The 24539-nt window shown below is 52.4% G+C and overlaps 1 protein-coding gene across 4 annotated transcripts in view; it reads right to left on the bottom strand.

Moving 5' to 3' along the window:
• The window catches only part of AP2A2 (adaptor related protein complex 2 subunit alpha 2), a 61022-nt gene extending 41516 nt beyond the window's left edge, over positions 1–19506 (bottom strand). Inside the window, exons 1-2 of one of the 4 annotated variants that reach the window (XM_064491956.1) lie at positions 19308–19478; positions 18179–18371 (exon numbers count right to left, since the gene is read on the bottom strand). Coding sequence is in view for 2 of the 4 variants with exons in the window: in XM_064491954.1 (XP_064348024.1) it covers positions 19308–19374 (67 nt within the window). In the remaining 2 variants the exon portion in view is untranslated. Of the gene's footprint in view, positions 1–5338; positions 5429–18178; positions 18372–19307 lie in introns of those variants that run through there. The other 3 variants (XM_064491954.1, XM_064491955.1, XM_064491957.1) reach the window with 3 other exon arrangements.
• Between the last annotated feature and the right edge of the window lie 5033 nt (positions 19507–24539).

The following is a 24539-nucleotide window of genomic DNA, read 5'->3' as shown; positions in this document are numbered from 1 at the left end:
TCCTAAGTATTTCACTCCTTCTGAAGCTATTGTAAATGGAATGTCCCCTCACTGAGAGTACACAGAAATACAACTGACTGTCCCATGCTGCACCTACCTCCTGCAACCTCGCTGACTCATTTATAATTCTAGGAGTTTTCCAGGGGGCTCGTCAGTGTCTTCTACATACAGGATGACATCAGCTATACACAGAGAACATTCTGCCTATTTCCTTCCAGCCTGGATGCCTTTCGTTCCTTTTCCTTTTATGTAACTCCCCAGCACAGAGCCCCCAGTACAACATCAAGCAGAAGGAGAAGAGCAAACATCCTCGCCACATTTCTGACCTCAGGGGGAGACAGTCTTTCATCACCAAGTAAGACAATAGCTGTGGATTCTTCACAGACACCCTTTATCAAGTCAAAGAAGTTCCCTTCTGGTTCTCACTTGTTTGGTGTTTTTCATCACGAAAGCGTGTTGGGTTTTGTGAAATGTCTTTTCTGCGCCTACTGATATGGCCACGTGTGTTTGGTTCTTCATCGTATTAGTACGGTGTGTTACACGGACTGACTTCCACGTGTGAGGCCGGCCTTGAACTCCTGGGATGCATCGCGCCTGGACCTGCTGTATAATCATTTTTATATGTTGCGGCTTCAGCTGGCTGGCATGTGACTGAGGGTTTTGGCTTCTATAGTCACAACACACACTGGCCTGTAGTCTTCTTCCCCGTGCTGTCCGTGTCTAGCTTTGTCATCGGGGTAATACTGGCCTCAGAGAATGAGTTGGGAAGTGTTCCCTCCGCTTCAGTTTTTTCAAAGAATGTGTGAAGTATTAGAACTAAGTGTCAGTAGAATTCACCAGTGACACCGCCTGCACCAGGCGTTGCTCCTGCAGAACAGGTTTAAATTACTGACTCAATTTCATCACTTGTTATAAGTCTGTTCAAATTTTTCATTTCTTCCAGAGTCAGTTTCAGTTATTTCGTCTTCCTAGGAATTGCCCCCCTTATCTAAGTTACCTAATTGTTGGCATACAAATTACTCATGGTTTTCCACGGTAATCCTTTTTGCTTCTGCAAAGTTGGGAGTAATGTCCCGTCTTCCCTGATTTTAGTAACCTGAGTCTTCTTTATTTCTCGGTCAGTCTGACTTAAGGTTTGTCAGTTTTACTGAGCTTCTCAAAGAATAACTCTTTGATCTAAACTTTGTTATCTTCTTTCTGCTTGCTTTGGGTTTTGTTTATTCTTTACCTGGTTTCTTAAGGTGGAATTTGAGAGCTGCTTTTTCAACGTAGATATTTACAGCTGTAAGTGTCCCCCATGCACTGCTTTCACTGCACCCTGTAAGTCTTGGCATGTTGTGTTTTTATTTTCATTTATCTCAAAGTATTATTCATCTCCCTTGTGTTTTCTTCTTTGGCCTCCTGGTTAGTTAAGAAGGTTTGATTTCCACATCACTTGTGAATTTCCCTGACTTCCTCCTGCTACTGATTTCTAATTTCATTTCATTGTGGTTGGTTTTAAACTTTTACATGTATTGAGGCTTCTTCTGTGGTCCAACATACGGTCCATTCGGAAGACTGTGCCATGAGCACTTGAGAGAAGTGTGCACACTCTGCTCCTGCTGGGGGTCTGCTGGGCCGGCTGGCCCCCAGCGCCACTCCAGTCTTCCATTCGCTGCTGGTCCTCGGTCTCCGTGTGTCTGTTGCTAAGGCAGTGCACTCGGGTCCCCACCGACACTGTCCAAGTGCCCGTCCCTCCAGCCTTTGTGCGTTCCGCTTCACGAGTTTGGGGCTGTTACTAGGTGTAAATGCGTTTAGAACTGACGTGTCCTCTTGAGGGGCTGACCCTTTACCTCTGCAAACTGCGCTTCTGTGTCTCTACTGAACGTCTCTGTCTTAAAGACTGTTTTGTCTGGCGTTAGTATAGCCGCTCCAGCTCTCCTCTGGTTACTATTTGCAAAAAAGCATATCGTTTTTCTTTCTTTCACGAGTATCTTGTTTGTATCTTTTAATCTCTAGTGTCTTTTGAAGAAAGTATGTAGCTAGGTCATGTTTTCTTTAACTCAAGGGTTTAATCCACTTGTGTTTAAGACGCTGTTCAGGCAGGAGCTGCATCGCCCTTCTGCTCTGCTGTGTCTTGTCTCCTCCCCTCCTCTTCCACCGCCGTCCTCTTCTGTGTCGACAAGTACTTCTCAGTGCACCCTTTCAATTCCCTTGTTTCCTTTACTACGTTTTCTTTTAGCTACGTTCTTGGTAGTTGCCTGGGGATTATAATTAACACTTAACTTAAAACAACCTAGTTTAGTTCGTACAAACTAATAACTTTTAATGGTACAGAGAATATTTGCCCCAATATAGCTCTGCTCCCTCCCTCCTCCTCTGTGCTACTGTCATACAGACTGCATCTTTACACATTAAAAGCCCACCAGTAGTTTTATTTAAAGTGTACTAAAATTAGGTAAAAACTCTTCTTTTATGCAGCTGTCTTTTAAATCAGACAGGAGACCAGAAGTTACAGAAATACACTGTCTTTTAGATCTTCCCACACAGCTGTCTTCGCCATTGCTCTGTTTCTTCACGAAGTCTACTATCTAGTGCCCTTCCATTCTAGACTGACTGCTCTAGTATTCACTGGAGGGCAGGTCTGCTAGCAACAAATTCCCTCGTTCTTGTTCATTTAGCAATATTTTAATTTCTCCATTTTTGAAGAACGGTTTTCCTGGACACAGAATTCTTGGCTGACAGACTTTTTTTTTTAACCCGTACCCATCACGGTTTATTGTTTCTGGAACAGTGTGGCTGAGTCTTTTTCTTTCAACATTCTGCACGGGCCAGCCCACTGCCTTCCGGCCTCCGTGGTCTGGATGAGAAGACAGCTGTTAATCCTGACAGTGTCTACAAGACGATGCGTCATTTTCTTCTTGCTTTCACGCTTTCTCCTTTGTCTTTGTCTTCCAACAGTCTGACTACGATGTGTCTAAGTGCTGGTCTCCTTGAGTTCACCCTATTTGCAGGTCACCTTGAAAGCGTGGATTACTGTTTGTCACCAAGTTAGGAGAGCTGATGTCTTCGAGTATTCCTCCTGCGCCGCTCCCCTACTTCTTTCTTTACGGGGCCCCAGCTGCGGACGTGTCGGCATGCCTGACGGGGTCCCACAGGTCTCCCGGGCTCTGCTCGTTTTCCTTCGTTATTATTTTCACTTTCTGTTCCTCAGACTGGATCTGTACTTACCTTAAAATAGATCTTACTTCAATTATGTTAACAGTGTCTGTTCTCAAATTCACTGGTTCTTTCTCCTGTCAACTCGAGCCCTTCTGGTGAATTCTTCACTTCAGTTACTGTATTTCCAACTCAAGGATTTCTATTTGGTGGGGATTTTACATCACTTCCCCCTCTTTGTCGACAGCCCCCACTTGGTGAGCCATCATCCTCACACTTCAATCCTTTAGCACAGTTTCTTGCAGTTCTTGGAACATGTCTGCAACAACCAGTTCAAAATCCTCGTCTCATATGATGAAGCCCAACATCTGGACCCTCTCAAGGGTCGTTTCTAATGGTTCTAACGACTACTTTTTTCCTGTGTATAGACCACATTTCCCTGTTCCTCTGTGCATCTCATAACTTCTTACTGAAACCGGGTATTTCAGACAGCGCCGCGGCAGCCTTGCGGTCCAGAACGTCCTCCTTCCGGGGCGCCGCCACTTGCGCTGTTACTGTTTAGTGACCTTCCTGAGCTAGCTCCATAAAGCCTGCAACTCCCTACAGTCTAGAGCGACTGTAAGTCTCTGCTCAGTTAGCTTAGTGGTCGGCTGATGGTCAGTCAAGGATTCCCTCAGAAGTGCTGAACTGGTAAGTGTCCCAGACAAGGCCCAGGAGCCGTGCGTGTGCGAAGGCACAGCTTCAGCACGCAGGCAGCCACAGCTCTGCCTCTGCCTTCACTTCCTATTTGTGCCGGGACATGAGACGAGACAGAGGTGAGACTGGGGCCCTCCCACGTCTTCCCGAGGCACAGGCACAGTCCTGCACACCTGCAGACTTCTGACACCACGGGGATCCGTCAGAGCTTTTCAGAGCCCCTAAGAGCATGTCGTTCTTCATATCTTCCTTAGTGTTTTGCCCAGACTGTGGCATTAACCGCCACTGATCATTTCCCACAAAGACACTCGGAGTAGGGCTCTTCGAGCGAGTGAGCGCCAATGGTGAGGAGCTACCAGCCAGCGAAGGGCAGGAGCACTCTGAGAAGAGTGCCTCTGAGGGGCCCCAAGGCTGGCGTGGCCCTTCCAAGGGCAGCTGGGCTGCTGGCTTGCACAGCTACCATGGTTTCAGTGCTACCACAGATCACAGGGGAGGAGAATGACCGGTCAAGTCAGAGGGGCAGCAGTCTTCCTTGAATAAATCTTCCTGACATCACGTCAACCTTTGGTTTATTTCTAGAGTTCCAGCAAAGCTGGTTTCGACCCTTTTTACCAGTGTTTTCACTGCTTTCAAGGGAGGTGGGTTCACAGAGGTCCTCACTCCACCATTCTTACTAACTGGCAGTTCTTCTGTGGAGGCAAAGCCACTCTGAGGGAAGAGCACTTTACCACTCACGCCTCCCGTCACTTTCGACCTCTCTGTCTCCACCCCGACCTTTCCACTCCCGCTGCCTTCTCCAGACCAGAGCAATCAATCTTTTCCCAACTGGCTTTCCTGCCTGCAGACCTAGTCTAAAGTCCATCCTTTGTATTCAGAATTGCTATTCTACTAACAAAAAATAAGTTGTACAGTGTCTCCCCTGCTTAAGACATGCCAGCAGTCCACACCCCACAGAGGGGGCCCCCGTGGTCTAGCTTTGGCCAGCCCCTCCCGCCTTGTTCTCCTGCCCCATCCCCCACCCACCAGGCACTACTCGCGCTAGAAACCACCCACAACCCCTTGAGCGTGTCCCACTGCCACTCACGCCTCTCAGCAGTGTGCTGCGAGGGTCCCCTTTCATGGTCACCCCCGCACCCCGTCCGTCCCACAAGCCCTGACCCCAGCACTCCCGTCACCATGCCTGCCCGCCCTCTCCTGGTAGTCACCGGTGCACCCTGAGCTGCTCTGAAGATGGAGATCATCCCCGCCACCCTCAGCGTTCAGCGGGCGCGGGGAACAGCCACAGCCCTCACAATGCTCCCCACCAGGCCCCAGGCCTCCCGCCTCCCACCCTCAACACCCACTGGCGTGTCCATCTCCCCCAGAACACTCTCCTTTGAGGCCCTCCCTCTAGCAGGGAGTTCTGCCCACCTTTCCTCCAAAAGACTACTCCATTCTCACCACGGCCTCTGTCACCAGCGTCTCCTGTCTGTCACCCTCCCCGTCCACACTGGCCTCCTCTCACCTGCCTGCCACACAGGAGCCGGGTGGCTGTACGCGGCTCCACCTGTCACCGTCTGGACTCTCCTCAGCAGCTTCCTGTGTGACGCCTTAAGAAAAGCTCAGGCTTCCCGACAGGCCTTCAAGGCCCAGTGATCGGCCTGCCTCTGCTCCTCCCCGTCCCTCACTGCGCACTGGCCACACGGGGCTCGGGCCCTAGAGCAGAACCACTCTCCGCCACCCCAATTCCAGCTCCCTCGGGGCCACAGGACCCAGCAGGCCTGTGGTTTCTTCAGAGAGGCCTTCCCCCGACACCTTCCAAAAGCTACCTCCATGTTTGAACGCTGGGTTCAGGGTTTAAAGTAATGCTCTGGAATATTTAGGTATCCAAACTCCTCTAGACTGACTCATCATTACCAATAATAGACTCCACAGACTTAAACCACAAAGACAAACTTCCATTTACTACGTTCCACTCCTGGCAAGAAACTGCCTCAGTAACACTGATCACATCTATGAAGCAAAATCCTAGCAGACAACTGTCTCCTTGCTTTGACTTCTGGATTCTGGAACCCTGAAACTACCCCTTAAGAAGCAGGTGTGGGAAAACACACACCACAGTGTCCTGTTCATGGAGAACGGGGTCCACCCTGCTGGCTGCTTCGGGAGATGCAGAATGAGTGCCTCGGAGTCACACATCCTCTTTAAAATTCCACTTAGAAACACACGTCAAACAAGCTGTGTAGTGAAAACCACCCACCCAAATCAGACAAATAAACAGGTATTACTTCATTTAGGAATTGGAGAGTAAAGTAAAAAAGCCAAATTATGCTTCCTCGTGGCCTCTCCTCAAGGAGTGATGCACCCAGAGCATAAATGTGGCCATAAAGGTCATGTGTGCATGTGTGTGCATGTGTGCACATGTGTGTGTTCATGTGTGCATATGTGTGTTCATGTGTATATGTGTCGGTGTGTGCACACGTGTGTGCGTGTGTGCACATATGTGCGCGTATGTGCATGTGTATGTGTCTGTGGTATGTGCACGTGTATGTATGCACACACGCGTGTGTGTGCGCACATCTGCATGTGTATTGTGCATGTATGTGCACTGTGTAAGTATTGTCCTGTGGGCACATGTGTCTGCATGTGTGCACACATGTATGTGTGTGCACGTGTGTGTGCATGTGTATATGTGTCCGTGTGTGTGTGAAAGAGAAAATTAGTCCAAAACTTATTTACAAGGAGAAAACTGTATGACAAGAGTGGTCATATGTGTGCGCATGTGGTGTGTGCACATGTGTCTGTGTGTGTGCGCATGTATGTACTGTGTCCGTGTGCACGTGTGTGCGTGTGTGTATGTGTCCGTGTGTGTGTGAGAGAGAGAGAGAGAAAATTAGTCCAAAACTTATTTACAAGGAGAAAACTAAATGACAAGAGTGGTCAGCACAACAATCCTGGGCGTGGAAAAGAGAAGGCCAAGTGGCTACCTGCCTCAGCCTAGCACAGCAGGCCAGAGCCCAGCTGCCTGCAGGAGGAGGACCAGGAAAGAGCCATCCTGCTCCATCAGAGAACCTGAAAGGCTCAGGAAGCGAAGGTGCCAGGTGCCTCCGGAGGTGGGTGCAGGGGATGGGTTGGAAGTCTCCGTAAGGAGGTCCTGCCTCCAGACCCTGCAGCCAGCCCTCCGACACCCCTGATCCCAGCAGGAAACAACAGGTTTTCAAGCGGAAAGGCAGGAACAAAGAAGCTCTTGGCCTGGGGACACCACTGCGTGTCGGGGGAGGCTCTACTGAGTGACCGACTTCCCAGACGGGGACACCCACACCCAGAACCACAGCAGCCAGGCTCCCCACACTCGCCTCCCCACCAAGCAGGAGAGGAGCCCGGTGACGTCTTCAGGCTCCCTCCGTGGAGCGGAGACCCCACCACCACCAGTCGGTGAGGCCGCCCCCCCAAGCCCTCCCCACACTGGCCAATGCCCACGCCCCAGAGGATGGACACTGACCATCAGGCACCCAGAGCAGCATCACAGCAGGAGCCAGGGACCAAAACAAACCTGCAGAAATTCACAGCAAAGCCACAATGGAGAGCAGGGAACTCCCAAACAACGAATATTCTTACATGAAGAAGAGAAAGCACAGCTTTAAGAGCCAGACGTCACCAAGAAAGGAGGGCTCAGACAATAAGAACGCACTCAAACTCTACACCTGACAGCAGCAAGAAAAATTCGAAAGGGCTGGAGGACAAAGTTGAGAGTCTCAAAAAAGACAATACCACAAAGACAAAGAAATGGAAGATGAGAGACAAAAAGGTAAGAAAATGTAAGCCAAGAAGTCCACATTTCAACTATTATTAGAAAAAGGAAAAAGGAAAGAGAAATCATTGAAGAGACAAAACAAAAACATTTTCCTAAACACCAAGGGCAGGAATTTCCAGACTGGATAGGGCCACCGAACACCACGCCTGGGCACAGCAGATTAAATTTCAGACCACTAGGAACTAAGAGTAGAGCCACGCCTTCAAAACTGACGAGGAAAAGTTATTTCCAGTCTAGAATTCTACCCCAGCCAAATTCTCAATTAAGTATGAAGGTAAAAAATACTTTCTTAAAATCAAAACTGCAAAATCTATGAACAATTTTACCTCCTATGCACTCTTTCTCAGGTGCACCACCAACCAAGTGCGAACAAACACAAGCCCAGTGGACAGACATGCGGCTCCTAGGAACAGGCATCCGGGCAAAGACGAGACCCTCAGGACCACATGAAGGGAGGTCCCCAGAGGGCAGCGTGAGCAACAAGCTGTCCAGAAGACCAGGACCTGTTCCTTCAGGAAGGGCTTTCCCAACAGGGAAGGAGGGGCGAAGAGGCCACCTGCTGTGTCCAACCACATTAGGGGGACCCCACGGTCACGTCCGAAAGCTCAGGGCTGGAGAGCCCCGGCTGCAGTAAAAGGTCCGCAAAGCCAAAGGCAACTTAAGAGTTGAAGCATTATTCTCAGCTAAGAATATTTTCAGATAGAAATTAAATGTTACACATTAATTAGATGTAACATTGTAACATATCAGAGAAGGGGAAAGGAAAGCTTAGGTAAGTTAAATCCTCAGCATCCACAGTAAGAAGTCAGTAAATAATGACTAAATGGGAAGAAAAACACCCATGAATGGCATAAACATGTAGTTTTTAAAAATCACATGTTTTAAAGTAAATATGAGAAGAACTGACTGTAAAGTGAAAATAACTGACTCTGAAGTTTAGGAATGGGGGAGGCGGGGTGAAGGTTAAGTATTTTATAATTAATTTCTTAAACTACATTCTTGACCTTATTTTTAAATGTTTTAAACATTTAATTAAGGACAAGAAAATAGCAAAAAAAATAGCAAAAAGACCTGTCCAATTGCTTACAATAACACCACCCCCTCCCCGTCATACTAGGATCACCATCTTTGGTGATGAATGACCCTCCAGACCACTGGCCCTGACCTTGGCCCCTCAGATGACCCAGCCCCCACCAGAGCCACCTCTCCACAGGCACACTCCCCATGCTCCTCTGCAGGCATCCCACTGGCCCCACCCTTCCAGCCACCAGTCAGGTAAGCAAACTGCTCCCCAATGCCCTGTCCTGCCAGCAGGACTTAAGACCCACTCTCCCTCCCTCCCTCTCTCTCCCATGAGAGAGTCCTCACCACCTTTGAGCCTCCAGCTTCAATCTGCCACATAGACCTGGGCGTTGCCACCTCCTCTGCCCCCGTCACCGCAAAGCCCCGCAGAGCAGCTGAGATGCCCATTTCCCAACTCTTCTCTCTCAAACGCCACCCCACCCCGCTCACCCCGGCTCAGTCCGCTCCTGTGACCCTTGATCCCTGATCCCCTCACTGGCCCCTGACTGCTAAGGGCTGCCACATCTGGCGCTCCAGTCATGCTCCTGGAGAGCTGGCCCCACTCTACGGTTCAGAGAAAAGGCTTGGAGCCAGGCAGCCTGGGTCCGAATCAGCTCTACCACCTCAGAGGCAGTGGCCTTGGGCTCCTGTGCCTCAGTTTCCTCATTGGTACAACAGGGAGACGCACAGTACCTACCATAAGTGCTATCATGAAGACCAGACATGTGAACGAAGGCAAAGTGCTTGTGAGAGCTACGCTCCCTGGGCGAGCCTCCCAGGCTCAAGGCCTCAAACACCACCTAGAAACAACGCAGCCGCACTCCTACTCCGAGCCCAGACCTAGTCTCGGAGCTCCAGCCTTGGCTATCGAACTGCATACTCAACATCTCTCCCCGAACCTACTGGCCATGAACAGGGACAGGATTTACCCTCCCAGCTCAGGCAACTAAAAACCTGGGCGAAATATACGGAACAACAGTTTTCAGACCCCGTGGAACAGACTGGAACAGTGACACTGAGAGACAGGAGACAAACAAGAGGAGCTCGCTGTCTGGGGAGGAGACCCAGAAGACCCAGAGGTGTCCCTGAAGTGGGGAGGAGGCTGGAACATGCAGGGCAGAGCGCGGGAGTGCAGCCTGAGGCTGGAGAGCCAAGCCCAGGGGCTGCGAGGGCCTGGTTCTCTGATTACCACAGGAAGCTCCTGAGGCCACGGCAAGAACCACCAGGAAGAAGCAGAGGCAAAGTGGTGGAAGCTGGCACAGGGCCAGCAAGCCAGAGCACAGAGACCCCCCCCAAACCACAGGCCGCCGGGCAGCGTTCCATGGAGGGGCTCCAACCCTCGAGAGTGGGGCAGGACTCACCCCAGACTAGCACTGGTCCCTCCTTGTAAGAATAAAGCGATCTCCAAGTAGCTTAGCTTCATCCCAGAACACAGCTTGAGAGCAGTTAAAGAAACACACAAATACACAGGACCAACAAGGTGAAATTCACAATGTCTGGCATCCAGTAAAAAATTACCAGGCATGGAAAGGAAAAGGAAAATACAACCCACAATGAGTAGGGGAAATCAATCAACAGAAACCGACCCAGAAATGACACAGACGGTAGAATCAGGAGATAAGGACATTAAAACAGCCATCACGGGGCGGGGGGGGGAGCGTGTGAGCAGAGCTCAGTGGTACAGCATGGGCTCAGCACGCACAAGGTCCTGGGTTCAGTCCCCAGTACCTCCTCTAAAAATAAATAAACAAGTAAACCTAATTACCTCTCCCCCCAAAAATAACAAAATGAATACTCTTCTTAAAAAAAGCCATTCTAACGATATCCCACACCACAGCTCGTGAAGGTACAGACTGCCACAAGCAGGTTAAGAGACACAAACAACGTGACCCAAGCTGAGGTTCAAGACATGAGAAATACAATGTCCGAGATGAGAAATAAGCGAGGGAAATTAACAGCAGGTCGGCCCTTGAAAATTAGCGCGCCAGATGACACAGCACAGAAACTATTCAAAATGAAACAGAGGGAAAAGACGGAAAGAATGCGCAGAGCACCAGTGAAGGGGGCAGAAAAAATATCTGAAGAAATAGTGGCAAGTTTCTCCAATTTGATGAAAACTATAAACCCACTGATCTCAGAAACTCAAATCCCAAGCACAAGAAACACGGAGAAACTTACAGGGCACTTCCTAAACAAGGCTGACCCCAGCCAGCGAAAGGAAGGGAACTAAAAGCAGCCAGAGGAAAAAGGCACAGGCCGCACAGACAGACCACGGCACTCGCAGCAGCAGCCTTCCCCCTGGAAACCACGCGAGCCCAGCGAGCCCAACGCTCGTCTGGAGCCAAAAGGGTCCGGGTGCCCACTCCACACCGTCTCCACCCTGTGCAGTGGCCAAGACACTCCCAGCACCTTGTCTCCTTCCTCAACCCTTGCCACGACCCCTCATTCTCAGTACAGAAACCACATGATCGTGTTAAAGGCAAAAATAATTCGGATCAGATCACTCCTGTGCTGAAAACCTCCAAGAATTCCTACGAGGCCTTGGCCATCTGCCCTCCAGCCCCGCACCCCACACTCACTCTGATTAGACAGCCCCTACCTGCTCGGGCAGGTAACACACACACCTGAGGGCCTCCACTCCTCTACCTGAAGAGCCCTTTCTCCAAAGTCCCCAGGGCTCACCTTCACTCTCTCTATAGTTCCTTAAAATACACCTCCCCCAGGCTACCAAACCTGACCACCTTCTACGGACTGGAGACCCTCTCTGCTGCCCCCTGCTTTGTTTTTCTCCATGACATATAGAAGAGGGGGTAGATGAGTGGACGGAGATACACAGATACGTGTTTCTCTCACGTATTTTGTCTGCCTAGTCTCACAAGAATTTAAGTTTCTGAAAGTATAGGAATTTTGTCCATTTGGTTAAGCACTGAATCCCCAATGCATGGAACAATGTGCGGCACACAACGGGCACCCATCAGATTTCTCAAATGAATGAATGAACTGTACAATTACGTCAAAAAACAGAATCCAGAAAAATAAAGAAATAAATTTTGAAATGCACATCTTCAAAATACCCTTCACTCTTGGGGTTGTATCAAAACATGAAAAACTATGTTTTCTTGGCTTAAAAATTTAAAGAACAGATTTACATTAGATCTACAGCAAACACTACGTGAGAGAGCTCACGCCAGACAAGCATAAGCACCAGCAGGGGAGCACTTCCTGCCCCCAGGGACCAGCTCTCCCAAAGGACAGCTGGAGGGCTGCAGCCGCAGGGGGCACAATCCCACAAAGGCCAAGCCTCCGGGACTGAGCCACTGAGCGGCCCTCGGCCAGTCACCTCCCACCCTCCACTTCCTCCACAGCCTCGGGGCGTGGGGGGCCTGGGAAAGCTGGGTGTGCTACTCTACGCAGGGACCACTCAAACCGTGGTTAAGTAATACTGCAGGGAGAGTTTGAAGCAAAGAATTAAGTGAACACAAGCCACAAGCTAATTAGAAGAAGTCACTGAGATCATGAGGAGTCTGTTCTGGGGAAGGAGGACTTGCTGACGACAACTCACAGGTGGACAGAAGCTTCCACCACATGCCCTGGCGCAACTCTGCACGCGCTAAACCACACGGGACTCTGGTTCTCACAGGCACAGTGAGTTTCGAAAGAAGGTTCCGAACCGGTTATACTGTACAAGACCAAAAAGAAAGCTACCGAACTGTAATTTTCAATAGCAACAAATGCAACCCAGAAGTATCACAAGATACTCATTTTCTTGCTCTATTTTATCTGCTGGCTGTTTAGAAGACTATTCAACATCCACATAGCGCCCTCTTTCAGTGCTACTTAAACTGCAACTGAAACACGTAACTGCCCTCTCAACCTCACCAGGGGAAGGCAGGCTGGCCACAGAAAAAGCAAAACACAGCTCCCAACACAGCACCCCCGCCCGAAGGAGCTCAAGGTGCATTAAGGACATGAAATAACTAACCCTCACGACACCCTTCTGTTGCCATCAGAAGGGATTTTAAAGGTTAAAAAAAAAACACCTTGCCATGCAAAACAAAAACCAAGCAACTCAATTTGGAGTCTGGTCTCCCCACTTCTTTTTTAAAAGGGGAGGTAATTAGGTTTCTTTGTTAATTTATTTATTTAATTAATTTATTTTTTTGATGGAGGTACCTGGAATTGAACCTACACACTCTACCACTGAGCTATGCCCTCCCTCGTTGGTCTCCCCACTTTTGAGCAATCCTGTAGACAGACGCCAAATCCTGGAGCATGTAGAAAGAACTGTGCACAGGAATTATCCTGAAAGGAGAGGATGAAGACAAAACCACGCACCTCTCACTGGGTTTAAATTTCGGGCAAAAAGGAAGACTCTGGGCTCTACAGGGCCACAAGTTGCAAAACCAAGAAAGAAAAGGGAACAAAATCAGGATCCGACCGAAACCACTGCCGAGAAGTTTTTGTCCTAAAAGAACACATCCAGCAGAGTCAGCCACTCAACTCCCTGTCTCCCAAGGAAGCTACGTGGGGCCAGAGCCTAGCCAGGGAAGGGGGTCTCGGCCTCCCCGCAAAGACCATCGTCTCTCTCTGGGGCACAGGGCAGATGCAGGCACCCCGCGCCCTCCTCGAACCCGCGGGCCCACCCCACCTCCCAGCTGGCGGCTCCCTCAACAGCCTCCCACACCCTCCTTGTCAGGGGACTGTGAGCCGAGCCTTGCTTCTCTCTGCCATCAGTGCTGAAGGGAGAAGCATGAGCACAGGTAAGCAGCAGAGACTGTGTCTTAAGGGCAACACTTCCAGAGAGGTGGGAATTTGCCTCCCTTCCCGGCGTCCCCCCACTCCTGAGCCCCTTCCCGGACCCATCTTCAAAGCATCACATTAAAACCCGGCCACTCCTTCCTCACGTGCCATTTACTCTATGCATCTTGGACACACCCGTACAACCCTCTCTGCAGCAGAGGACAAGAGCTAACCTTACAACACAGCTCAACGCCCACCTGTCCAAGGGAATGCCCACCAGACTGTCCACCCTGAAACTCTTCTCCTAATAAAACGATACACACTACTTTTCATGACATTTCAGCTATGTCAACTTTCACACCAAAGTTGGGAAGAAGGCAAATGCCAAAATCTGTAAACATAGTTTTGTAATCTGACATCTTAAGACATCATGTGACCTGGTGAAAATTGTTCATTTCTGTTTTCTGGTATCATTTAATTTATTTTGTTAGACTTGGGGCAAAGTTATTTAACTTACGCCCTACTGCACCAGAACCTGACAAAAGCCATCAACTTTAACTCACAACGTGGTGTCCACATCAAACGTCAGGCCAGACCCTGTGCTGACCAGAGTGGGGGCAGGATGGGAGGTGCCGTTCCTCTGCGTCATACGTTCATTTCATCACCCTGGACAAGGGTGGGGAGTGGGGACCAGACACACTAAAGGAAACAGAGTGCTCGACAAGGCCAGAGAAAACATGAAATGTTCCAACAGCAGACTCAGAACTACCTCTCAAGACACCCAAGCACCTGTGTCCCTCTAATGTTCCCTCTGCCCCCCAAACTGGGGGACTCCCAAGGACCCACCTCATCCACCCTGCCGTCCTCCTATTCCCCACGCTCTGCGTGCAGGAGTTCCGACGCAGGAGGTGCTCAGTGAAGACCAGGGCACTGGCAGAACTCATCTCCCTGTGTGTCCGCCAGCAGATTGGGGTCGGGACCACGGGCTACATTTCTCTGAATCCCACACAGTATTTCACACAAGAGGCCCAGATGCCATCCCTTATCCAAAACCTCAGGCCCAACTGGTCCAAGAACTCAGAACTGCTCGGCCTATGGGAGGAAGCACAGCACATGGCCGTGGACCCCGGGCCCCGCCACAGCCTCCTGAAGCCCACACTCTCAGGGAGGGGACCACACACAGCTTCCTGGCAGTGCAGTGCCAAACAAGTTGACCACAGACCTATAAAAAAGACTTTCAATTACGGAGCCTTGTAAGTTTTGAAATTTGAGCTAAGGCAGGACAGCCTCACACCCAAGAAACTGCAGGTGACACTGGAGGAGTGTAGAGCCCACTCTCCATCCACAGCAACACAAGTGCCTTATCCTACCGCCTCCTGAGTCCTACTCTCGCGCCGGACTCTCTCTGATCTTTGTAAAGCCAAGAAATGCCATTTAATCCCACAAAGACAGCATTTCCAATAATTCCACAGCTACAGAATCCTGACACATGCTGATGCCAGAAACAGCAGTGACAATCACTGCAAGAGGAAAGAGAAGCAATACTAAGTACCTGGCCTGAGAACATGCTTATCACCAGGGCACTTCAACATCTCATAAAAGAAACAGTGACCCCCGAGAGCAGCCAGAGGAAGACACAGGGAAGAACACACAGCTATTTCCCAGAAGCAGCAACCACCAACCTTGGCAGAAAATTCAGCCAGGCCAAAGACTTCCTTCCTCCTCCAGCTTGGTGGTCTGTCCCTCCCCTCAGCCTCAGCACGCACTTCCTAAATCAGTTTCTAAGGAATATAAATTACGCGTAAGAGTGCAAGAGAAAATATGCAAGAACAGCACTCACTTTTCAAAAGGTCAGCATTTTTTAAATGGACAGTCAAGACTAAAATGAACCTTAAGTTGTTTAAAAAACTTTTAAAGTTAAAAGCAGACTGACAAACTCTGATTCCAACCTTTATTACTGCGCAGGAAAATCAAGTGCCACCTTTGTGTTTCATTTTCACACTGAAGTTTAAGCTGAATTTAAAATTTTATGTTCAGTTTCTCCATGTCCAATTCATGACTCATAACAAATGGAATTTGACAAACAAGTAAAATGTTTTAAACTTTAGTCATTCTAAAACCTAACACAAAGGCGTGCCGAATTTCAACAGTTAACAGAAGCGGAGGGGATCAAGTTGGGTGACGACCACAAGCAGCAGAGCACTGAGGGGGACCCTGCTCGTTTATCGTTGTGCCTGCAGCAAAATTGCATGCTTTCTCCAAGAACATGGGAAATTCGTTTTTTGTCAAATGGCTAATTACATCTCTCCACTTGATTCCCTTCATTTGAGTGAGTGCCTGAGGGATTAAATAAAATGCCTCCAAGCACGATGGAAGTGTCTTAACCCATCTGTGCAGCCCCCGCTGCCACGTGCACAGAGGAATAAATGGCAACTTCCTGCCCACTGGCAGCGTGACCGGTCCCACAAGAATAAAGACCTATCACTTCTTCCCTTCAGTGCAGCCTGACGGTTCTGCAGTCAACTCTGAGTCTGACGACGTTCTCAACAATAGTCTAGTATTGACATGTCAATGGCAGAGCATCAAGCCCCTCCACTGATATTACCACATGTGTAAAAGCAAACAAGAGTGCCAAAACAACTGAATAAATAGCCAGTGATTATTATTTCCCCAATTTCAGCAGTTCTTTCATTTTCTTTGACTCAACTGCTTGAATATTTTAATGTCAGTCAATGCAAGAGCCTAGATGGACCTCCAGCAAGTGTGCTGAGTGAAAAAAGCCAATCTCAGCAGGTCACATACCGCACAATTTCATTCACACAACATCCTCAAGAGGTTATGCAGAGATGGAGAACAGATTAGTGGCTGAGGCACATGGTGGGGGGAGGAGGGGAGGGCAATACAGTGCAGCACAAGAAGGCCTTGTGATGGTGGAATAATTCTGTATCCTGACTCAGGATGGGGGTTACGTGATGCTGTATGTGACCCGAGTACACAAACCTACACACACACACCAGACACAAGTGTACATAAAACTGGAGAAAGGTGACCACGCCTGGCATACTGCACCAGTGTCAGTTTCCTAGCATTGGAATGTCCTGCTTGCCCACTTTTAAGGAGGCGGGTAAGGAACGCTGGGATCTCCAATCCATTTCTTCGCAAATTCCTATAAATCTAAATTTATTTCAAAATGAAGAATTATTTTAAAACTGGGACTAAATAAAATTGAAAAAGAGCACAAGAAACAGTTAATAAAGTCCCACACACTGAACTCATATCAGCCAAATTCAGGGCCCCCAGGCTGAGATCAAGCAAAAAGGATCAAGTTAATCTTACGAGGCCCTGAACTGCTTCACTACCTGGGCCCCAGGAGCTGCACGGGCCTCTGTGGCACACAGAGCAGGAGCACAAGGCCCTTTGGAATCCGGGGCACACACTCGGTGCCAGTGCCAGCGCTGAGGGGTCAGGTCCCCAGTCAAGCCCCTGATGGGAAGGGCAGAGAGCAGCAGAGCTCAGGCACGGCGGGGGCTGCAGGGACTGCAGCGCGGAAAGGTACAGGGCCGACCAGACTCCAGTGACACATCAGCTCAAAACCCACCCCTCTGTCAGGTGACAAGACTGAGGCTTGGGGCCGTGGTTTCCAGTCGGTCATGGGGCTGGTGAGAGGCAGAGGGTCCAAGCTCCTGCGGCCAGCTTGGTGCCCTCTCCCCACACAGTCCAGCTACATTGACCACCATCACAACAGGAGCACAGCCAGCACACAAAATCAGAGGCGGGCAGGGGTTGGGGAAGCAAGGGCCCCTCCCTGCCGCCAGGGGTCAAGCTCAGACTAGCTCTGACCTGGGTTTGCCTTCCAAGCTCACGTTTGCCACCAGCCCACAGCAGGGTAAGAATGTGACAGTGGTGCCCGCCGCCCGGCGCACACCAAGGCCCTGTAGCAGGCGGCTCCAGCAGCCTCTCCAGGTGAGGTCTCTAGCAGGAGAGCGGTGACCAGCAGGGGAGGGGTGACACGGCAGACGTGGCCCCACCGCAGGCAGCTCCCGGCGCACAAACTGCCGACCCAGCTCTGAAGGAAGGGGCTCATAGGACAGCGAGGTGAGAAAGCTGTTTCTGAGAAGGGGCCATGCTAAATATTGACGTGCCCCCTCCCCGTCCCCCCTGCAACGCGCCCCCCCCCCCCCCGCCCCAAGGATTGGGCAAATCTTCCTTCAGGGAAGAAATTGTCTCATTCACTGATCTACACCAGTAGCTCTCAAAGGGGGAGGGGGAGGTAACTTTGCCCTGCAGGGCAGCGGCTGGAAACAGTTTTGGTTGTCACAGCTGAAGCATTCAGAAGCCAGAGGGAGGCCAGGGAAGCTAAGAAGCACAGGACAGCTCCACACAACAAGTGACTGGCCCCAAATGTCACAGTGCAGGGGTGGAGAAAGCCTGTCTGCACAGTCAGTCAACAAGCCAGGGCCTAGCTATGTGGCAGACCCAGCACAGAACACGCGTCCAGCACGCAGGTGACCAGTCGTCAGAGAAAATGGGTTTCAATCTCAATGAGCTACCAAAACGGAAGGACAGACGTCACAGCTAGTGTAAGGCTGCTAAGCCTCAGCCCAGGGGTGCCCTGAATTGGCAACACACACACACACACTTAACTCTACAAGATGCGTTATAATCATGAAGGTTACTATCCTGGAAATTACATTACACAGCAAAAGAAGAGAAAAACGAGGCTACTGCCCTACTTGCAGAAGCACAGACCTCAGGCAGTGTTTCCACACCAATTTCTTGCTGAGGAAGGGAAGGGACCCAAGCTCCCTTCCACAGTCTGGGTCCTCCATAGCCGTGTGAGGAGCTGAGGGGGTCATGGGAGGGTTCAGCACAAGTAGCATTTACCAGGAGGTGAAGTTACAATCATTCTTCCAAAACACGCAGCAAACCCCCAGTCAAATACCTGGTGGATAACAAAAAATAAAACCGAACAACAAACCAGCTTTGTGTTAATTTTTTGTAACTAAATAAAGAGAACGTTCCTTGACAACCAACAGGAGTTTCTGCACACCAAAGCCAAATCTACCGGTGGACCCATGCACCCACTGGCCTCCCGGCCCCTTTCACCTTTCGGTGTGGATTTTTCCACTCTGAGAGGACACGTGTCCCTAAGAACGCTGTCCCTGATCAGACAGCAGGTAGAGCAGCTCCCCCACAGCCATCCCACCCATCCCCTACTGCCTGTCCGGATTCCCTGAGGAAGGAGTCATTTTAACCATGGCCTAATAACCCGCCAGAACCCGGGTCAGAGCTGCTTTCACAGCAAGACACGGGTGCTGCTACTTCCACTTCCAGTGAAAATCCACGCTATTTTGGAAAATGCTGGGTTAAATGCACCATTACTAGAAAGATGGGCAGACTGCTCAAGATGACATCATGTTGGGGAGGGGCGTCTTCGCCAGACACCCCTCAGCGATGCCACAGCCCCCACGCAGATGGAGGACGCGCCTCGCACACCCCGCACCCCGGGCCCCCGTCCACACTGCCAGGACCTCAGCTGGCTCCCCAGTGGCCTCTCGCCCCCCCGCCAGGTCTGTGCCCGGGACCCCAATCCCGAAGACGCCTGCCCCCTAAGTCCGTGTCCGGGACCCCAGCCCCGCGCCCCCGGAGCCCCGCCCGCCAGGTCCGCGCCCGGGAACCCAGCTCCCGGAGGCCCCCTCCCGCCTGCCAGCCCCGCGCCCGGGAACCCAGCTCCCGGAGGCCCCCTCCCGCCTGCCAGCCCCGCGCCCGGGAACCCAGCTCCCGGAGGCCCCCTCCCGCCTGCCAGCCCCCACGCCGGCCTGCGCCCCCTCACCCCGCCCCCGCCCCGCGCAGGCCGGGTCCGCGCCCGGCCACTCACAGTTGCGGATGTCTGAGATGAAGACCGCCAGGCCCCGCATCCCGTCCCCCTTCGACACGGCCGGCATCTTCGGGCCCGGGGAGCGGCCTGGGCTGGCGAGCCCGGGGAAGGAGCGGGCAGCGGGCAGCGGGAGCGGGAGCGGGGAGGAGCCGCCTCAGCCCAGCCGCCTCAGGCTCCAGCGCCGCTTCGGGGCCGCCGCCTCCGCGTGCGCGCACGCACGCACGCTCGCAGCAGCACGCACGCGCACGCTCGCTCGCTCGCGGGGCGCGGGGACGAGCATGGCGGCGGCGGGCGCGCAAAAGCTGCGGGTTTGCGTCCCCTGGTCCTCCAGCGCGTGACGGCCCCCGAGGCTGACCCACACCCACACCGCTGACCCCACCTACCACCCGAGACCCCTCACTACCCTTACCTGCACCGGAGACTCCCACCGCCCTGCCCAGCCCGGGCCCTGAGGCAGCTTGCTGCCGGCCTTGGGGGACCAGTCTCTACCCGGAGCTTCGAGGGCCTGCTGCGCATCGCCAAGGCTGTCCAGAGCCAGCTCCTTCCTTCAGGAAGGAGACTGAGGCCGGAAAACTGCGCACCCCCACCCCGACAGCACCAGCTGACCAGGGCCCAATCTTGAATCGACTCCTCAATGACCACCGTTGCCACCACCCAATTCCGCAGCCTGGGGCCTTGGTGGGCACAGACCACCGGGGAGTTTGGAGAGCTGGTGGCCCTGCTGGGCTCTCCTTTATGAAGAGGGATGGCTCTAAAGAGGACCCTTCCTCATCTGAGGTTACCTGGCCCTGTACCTGGAACTGGCCCAGACCCGGCTGCGTGAGATTAGGAGTGGCTTCTCGGAGGAGGGACTTGGGGATGCGCAGACATCCCACCTCCTCTAGGTGCTGACTCTGGGCTTCCCAAGCTTCCTCGGATTCCCACAGGTGTGTGTTGGGGGTGGTCCCAGAGCCTGATGAGACACACAGGTGGCTGTGCGAAAGACCCTGGCCTCCTGCGGTGCCTTCACAGGCCCTTTGGATCACTTAGTCACCAGGCTTCCGGCCTGAGTCGATACAGCCCTCCCTGAACACAGTCACTCCTCAGCCAGGGACCGGCCCCTTTGCCATGTGCAGGGCTTTCTTGGGTTGCGTAAACTGGACACGTGTCTCGTTCTGGCCATCGGTGGTCACAGCACTGTTCCCGGCCTCTCTTCCTTCCGTGGCCAGTGGGAGGGCAGGGCCCCCACCCTTGCATTCTGAAGGGAGCCCAGGGCTGATGGCACGGCCACGGTGCCACGGGCCTGCAGTGCTAACAGGCGGTGTCTTGGCTCCTACCTGGGCCTTTCCACTTCACGAGTGACCCAGTTCCCTTCCCTAATCTCTGGAGTTGCAGGCAACAACCCTTCCAGAAAATCAGGGTTAACAGCCTGGTCCAAGCATAGCTAGAGGAACCGAGCAGCCAAGCGTGTTCAGCTGAGCAGTCCTGGGCCCCCAGTGGCTACCTGTACTCTGCAGGAATAACGTGCTTGGCCAGGCTCTGGGGACTGAACCCATCCCCTGGCATGGGAAGTGTACAGAGCACGAGGAACTGGAGAAGTCTGTGGTGAGTGGGGGGGTCCAAGGAAGCCTGACCACCTGTAGAAGGTCAGCGATGAGCTCAAACCCCGAGCTGCTCGTGGACGTTAGGGCAGCAGGACCCGCCTGTGACCAGCTCTCACTCTCACTGCCCTAAAACTGAGTCCAAAACCATACACAGCTGGATACAGATTGTTTCAAAAGAGACACAGAAGGTGAGTCTGTGGCCTCCCCAGCCACGTTCAGGGACAGCTGGAGCACTGGTGCGGCCCAGAGAAGGGGAGTCGGGGGATGGGGCAGCCCAGGGGACCCCAATCCTACTTTCCAAGCACCCCCACCACCCTCCATGGCCCCTTTCCCCTCATTGGACAAAGTTGTCCCCACACTGGAAGACCCTGTAATGACATCCCCTGAAAGAGTTACTTTGTAAGAGAGAAGTCAGTTCCCCTCAAAGCCCCCCAGCCAGGCCCCATCCTGAGACCTGGGAGAAGCAGGTCCCAAGGCAAAAGTCACAGCCAGATGCGGAAGGCTTCGCTACCAGGAGAACTGCAGGAGGCTGAGTCTGTGTCAGCAGAACTCTGCAGAGTGTGTATGGGATGGATTCAGAGAGCAGGCTTGGCTAGCAGACCTGTCCCGTGGGGCACCCAGCAATCTGGCTCAGCTCAGTTTGCCTGGCCAGCTGACCACCTGGAGGCTGGACTTGGTGGCCCATGTTAAAACAGGGTTGAGAGGCCATAAATTCCTGCATATAATGCAGGGAAAGGAATTCAGAGGTTTATTCCAGCTCTGAAAGTCTTTGATCAAGGTGTCAGCAGCACTGGTCCTTCTGAGACTGTGACAGGATCTAGCCCAGACCTCTGTCCTCAGCTTATAGATGGCCGTCTTCACCCCGTGTCTCTTCACGCCATATTCCCTCTCTGCATGTCTCGCTCCCAGTTCAAATGCCCCCCTTTTACAAAGGCACTAGCTGTCTTGGATTGGAGGCCCGCCTCACCCCAGTTTGAAGTCATCTTAGTTATTACACCTCAAGGACCCATATGAGGGTCCCATTCTGAGGCACTGGGGCTGAGGACTTCAACATGTGAACTTTCAGGGTACATAGTTCAACCCAGAACAGACAGTGATGTGAGCACATTTGGGCACATGACTTTGAGTCCCTGCACCGCAGTCTTTTCCTCACGCCCACTGGGAACACGGTTTTGTAGCTGGAGCTCTGCTTGGGGCTGTAGGGGTGAGAGCCACCCCCTCCACCACGCTAGCCCTCCAGCCGCCGTGTTTATGCCCATGGTGGGGGCCCTGCTACACCCGGCCAAACCCAGACACTCATGAATACCTGTTCCCATGCCCGAGGGTGCTGTGTCACTGGGGCTCCTGGGGCTCTTGGGGCCTGGGGCCCTGGGCCGTATCAGGATGTCCCCCTCATCCTGCCCTGTGGCTTGTCATCGAGACCGTTTCACAGCCATTCCCCTTGGGCTTGAAGGGACCGCACAAGCACTGCCAATCATCAGTAAACGGTTGCAGGGGCAATGCAACCAGGGGAGGGGTGGAGGAGGTGGCCATGAAAATCCTGCCCCGCCAGGATGCTGCCAGATCAGGCACCCTGTTCACCCCCAGAGTAGGGACCCATGGCCTCCAGTCTCCCTAAGGTACCTGTTGAAAATACACCCCTTGACTTTAAAGGCCAGACCAGCCACACCGATAGCCAGCCAGCTGTCCATCCCCAAATGGCTTCCTGTTTTGGGGTATTTTGTGGCAAGGGCTTCCAGCTCAGGCTGACACTCACCCACTGCAGCTCCTTGCTCTAAAGGCCCAGCCAGGAAGAGCTGATGGAAGACTGGCCTGAGAAGAGCAGCTTTAGGAAGGAAAACAGAAGTGAGCATGCCAGCCCAGGCCTTGGGCACCGCTGTGGTTGTCTCGTGGGGCTGCTGTGACAGATAACCACAAACTGATGCTTTAGGAAGAGCAGAAATGGATTCTCCACGATTCTAGAGGCCAGAAGTCCAAGGTCAAGGTGTGTGCAGGGGTGGTTCCCCCTGGAGGTTTTTAGCTGACTCCATTCCCCTCCTCTTCTCGTTTCTGGTAGCTGCCAGCAGCCTTGGCTGGGGGCCGAGTGACCCCTATCTCTCCCTCCCTCATCCTGTGGCCTCCTCCCCTGTGTCTGTGTCTCAAACCTTCCTCTCTCCTCTTGCAAGGATCCCAGGCACTGGGTTGAGGTCCCACCCTAAATCCAGGATGACCTCCTCCTGAGATCCTTAATCACGTCTGCGGAGACTCTGTTTCCAAATAAGTTCACAGGTGCCGGGAGTTGGGACATGGATAACCTTTTGGAGTCCGTCACTCAACTCGCCCCACCGCAGCCACCAAGAAATGCCGTTTCATTTGGCTTCAGTGACACACACCCCACCCCTCCTTGGTTACAGAGTATTTTAAAGTTGGTTGTGGGATAGTGAGAAACACAAAACCCATGACCGATACCGCAGAATGCAGCACCCTGTGCAGGGCCACCTGCCCGTCACCAAAGCCCACCTTGGCGCTCAGCAACTGCCCTGCCACTGCCTGGACAGTGATGTGCCAAAAAGCACGTGATGCCCCGGTCACAGCAGTCAGCCTGGCCCAGGCCAGACGGGCTCATGGGGCCCCCACATGTGTGGGACACAGACAGATCTGCTGCGCTGGCTCTGGAGCCGTGTCTCGAAGCTTCTGCTGCATGTGACTCGCCTGCTCCCACTCCCTTCTTGCTCTGGATTTTGCTCCTCCCAGCACACTGGGAGGATGTCCCCATCCACGACCAGGCGGAGGGCTAGGCAGCAGGAAATCCTGATCTACATTCCTCTTCCTGAACGTTTGCAAGCCCAGGAGTGACAGGACGTGATTGGTGATAGTGCTTGGGCCCTGGCCTTGGGGTGACTCCCAGCCAAGGCCTCCCCATTAAAATAGGACAAGTCACGGGTGGCCTCTGCCAGGAAAGGCCTTACCTTGTGCTGACTCGGCAAATGAAGAGAGGCTCAGGGCTGACTGCAAGGACAGGGGCCCCACCCCCGCCCTACCCCAGGGAAGATACAAGCCTGGCCTCCAGAAGCCCCACAACCACCAGGCACCTCCAGCAACCAGATGGAAGTGCTCTTGGGGTGTCAGCCACATAATGGACTCCCTATAGTAACTCAGGGAGGCCCTCAAAGCTGTCCTGGAGAGGCAGCCTCAGACGGGGGCCCCTGAAGTGGGGCACTGCGGCCCTGTGGGTGTCCGCAGGACATGGGGGAAAGGGTTCAGGAACAGCAGGAGGACATGTCTCTGAAGGCCCTCTTGCTCCACAGGGCCCGGATCTGCCCTTGGGTGTCCTCTAGTGCCCACTGCAGACAGGTGGGGCGCCAGGAGGAGCAGGGGGCAAGGGTGGGCTAGACCTAGGCTCGCAGTTCAAAGCCGGGACCTGCAGGGCAGGCGGCTTCTCCAGGAAGAGGGCCTGAAGCGGGGCTGAGGGGTGGGTTTAGAGCCTGAGCAAGGGGTTTACACTCAGATTTACATTAAATTTAAACAAGTAGGATTCAATTTATTGAAGTTATAAATTCAAAACCTAATTTTTTTAATGTGCTAAGTTTTTCAATTTTATGAACTCTATTATTCCATTTATAAGCCTGGCAGATTTTATAGTCATTTTTTTTTAACGGAGGTACTGGGG

The sequence above is a fragment of the Camelus dromedarius genome, chromosome 12, assembly GCF_036321535.1.
Source record: "Camelus dromedarius isolate mCamDro1 chromosome 12, mCamDro1.pat, whole genome shotgun sequence".
Classification (NCBI taxonomy): domain Eukaryota; kingdom Metazoa; phylum Chordata; class Mammalia; order Artiodactyla; family Camelidae; genus Camelus; species Camelus dromedarius.
This window is presented reverse-complemented; position numbering and strand designations above follow the sequence as displayed.